We start from the raw sequence: 1,099 nt of genomic DNA on the forward strand, positions 1-1,099 counted from the left end.
ACAGGTCAGCCAGGAAAGGGCGTTGTACTGCTCCAACACAAATCTGTGAAGGAAAAACATTTTGGAATATTCAGCATTCGCTATCATTAAACTGAATTATATCACTTCCCAGACACTTAGAGGAACATTACCTGAGAACATCAGAGGTCTGACTGGAGTCCAGGGGGTGAGTGTGTTTGCTGTGCAAAAGTTCATCCGATTGCACTGAAGACACATGGAGGTGTAGTGAGGCCTGGGAGTTGGGAAAGAGAGAGGCAAGAAGACATTTTCAGTCGACAGAATCCATTAATCTACGCCCACCCAAAACAAGCTACAAAGCCGAACATTTCCTCTCATTATCAGGGCCTGTTATGAATTAAATCGACAAGCCCATGAATGAATAAACACGAGACGCCAGAAACATTCATACCCCTGTTTATGGTTTCCTTTATTAGGGAACGGTTTGCTCCAGACTTTTTAATTGTGTACAAGTCAGCAATAAACAAACAGCTGCTTATCAAATCAAATGCTTTGCCTTAATAATTCATGTCAACACATTTTACGAGCTCAAATGTTTCTCTCCTGCTCTCTCTTATACACACCAACAGCAGTCTGGCCCAATCCCTGAGTACTGAATTATTTAAAAATCCCCCATTGCAGGATTCTCTATAAATGCTGCATGAGGAGGAAACAAAAGGTCATGTGACCTGGATAAAGCATGACAGGTAGATGGGTGCAGTATCACACTGCTTTCTGAAGAAAATGACATTCTGAACAATGTTGTGTTGGCTCTGCATATAGTCTAATATCCATTTTGCACATTTACAGTATTCCTTAGGGATGAATCAAGTTTTGCTAAGGAAATTTGATGCAATAATGTACAAATCCCAAGAGAAAAATGTCTGCATTATGAGCAAGGAGCAATTACCTTTAAGAAAAGGGGACACTGGTTCTGTGCCTGAGGACACGCGGACCAGAACCAGTCAGGCAGTTGACCTGCTTTAGCTGTGGACACAAAATAGCCCAGAGCTAATGGCTGCTGGAGGATATTGGGAGCTTCTTCATGAGACTCCATGCGGTCTGTACTTTGACCCTGAAAAAGAAGAAAAGATAGAGATGA

General features: G+C 42.0%; 1 protein-coding gene across 1 annotated transcript; it reads right to left on the bottom strand.

The window, feature by feature from the left end:
• Positions 1-2: 2 nt before the first annotated feature.
• On the bottom strand, positions 3-1,093 carry LOC107579901 (mediator of RNA polymerase II transcription subunit 13-like; the record flags this gene model as incomplete). The annotated part of the gene is made up of 3 exons (XM_016265684.1): positions 908-1,093; positions 132-232; positions 3-43 (listed from the first exon to the last, which is right to left on the bottom strand). Coding segments are annotated over exons 1-3 (289 nt in total), but the record flags the coding sequence as incomplete, so codon positions are not given.
• Positions 1,094-1,099: the final 6 nt, after the last annotated feature.

This window comes from Sinocyclocheilus grahami, unplaced genomic scaffold, assembly GCF_001515645.1.
Source record: "Sinocyclocheilus grahami isolate Dianchi unplaced genomic scaffold, SAMN03320097.WGS_v1.1 scaffold21447.1, whole genome shotgun sequence".
NCBI classification, from domain to species: domain Eukaryota; kingdom Metazoa; phylum Chordata; class Actinopteri; order Cypriniformes; family Cyprinidae; genus Sinocyclocheilus; species Sinocyclocheilus grahami.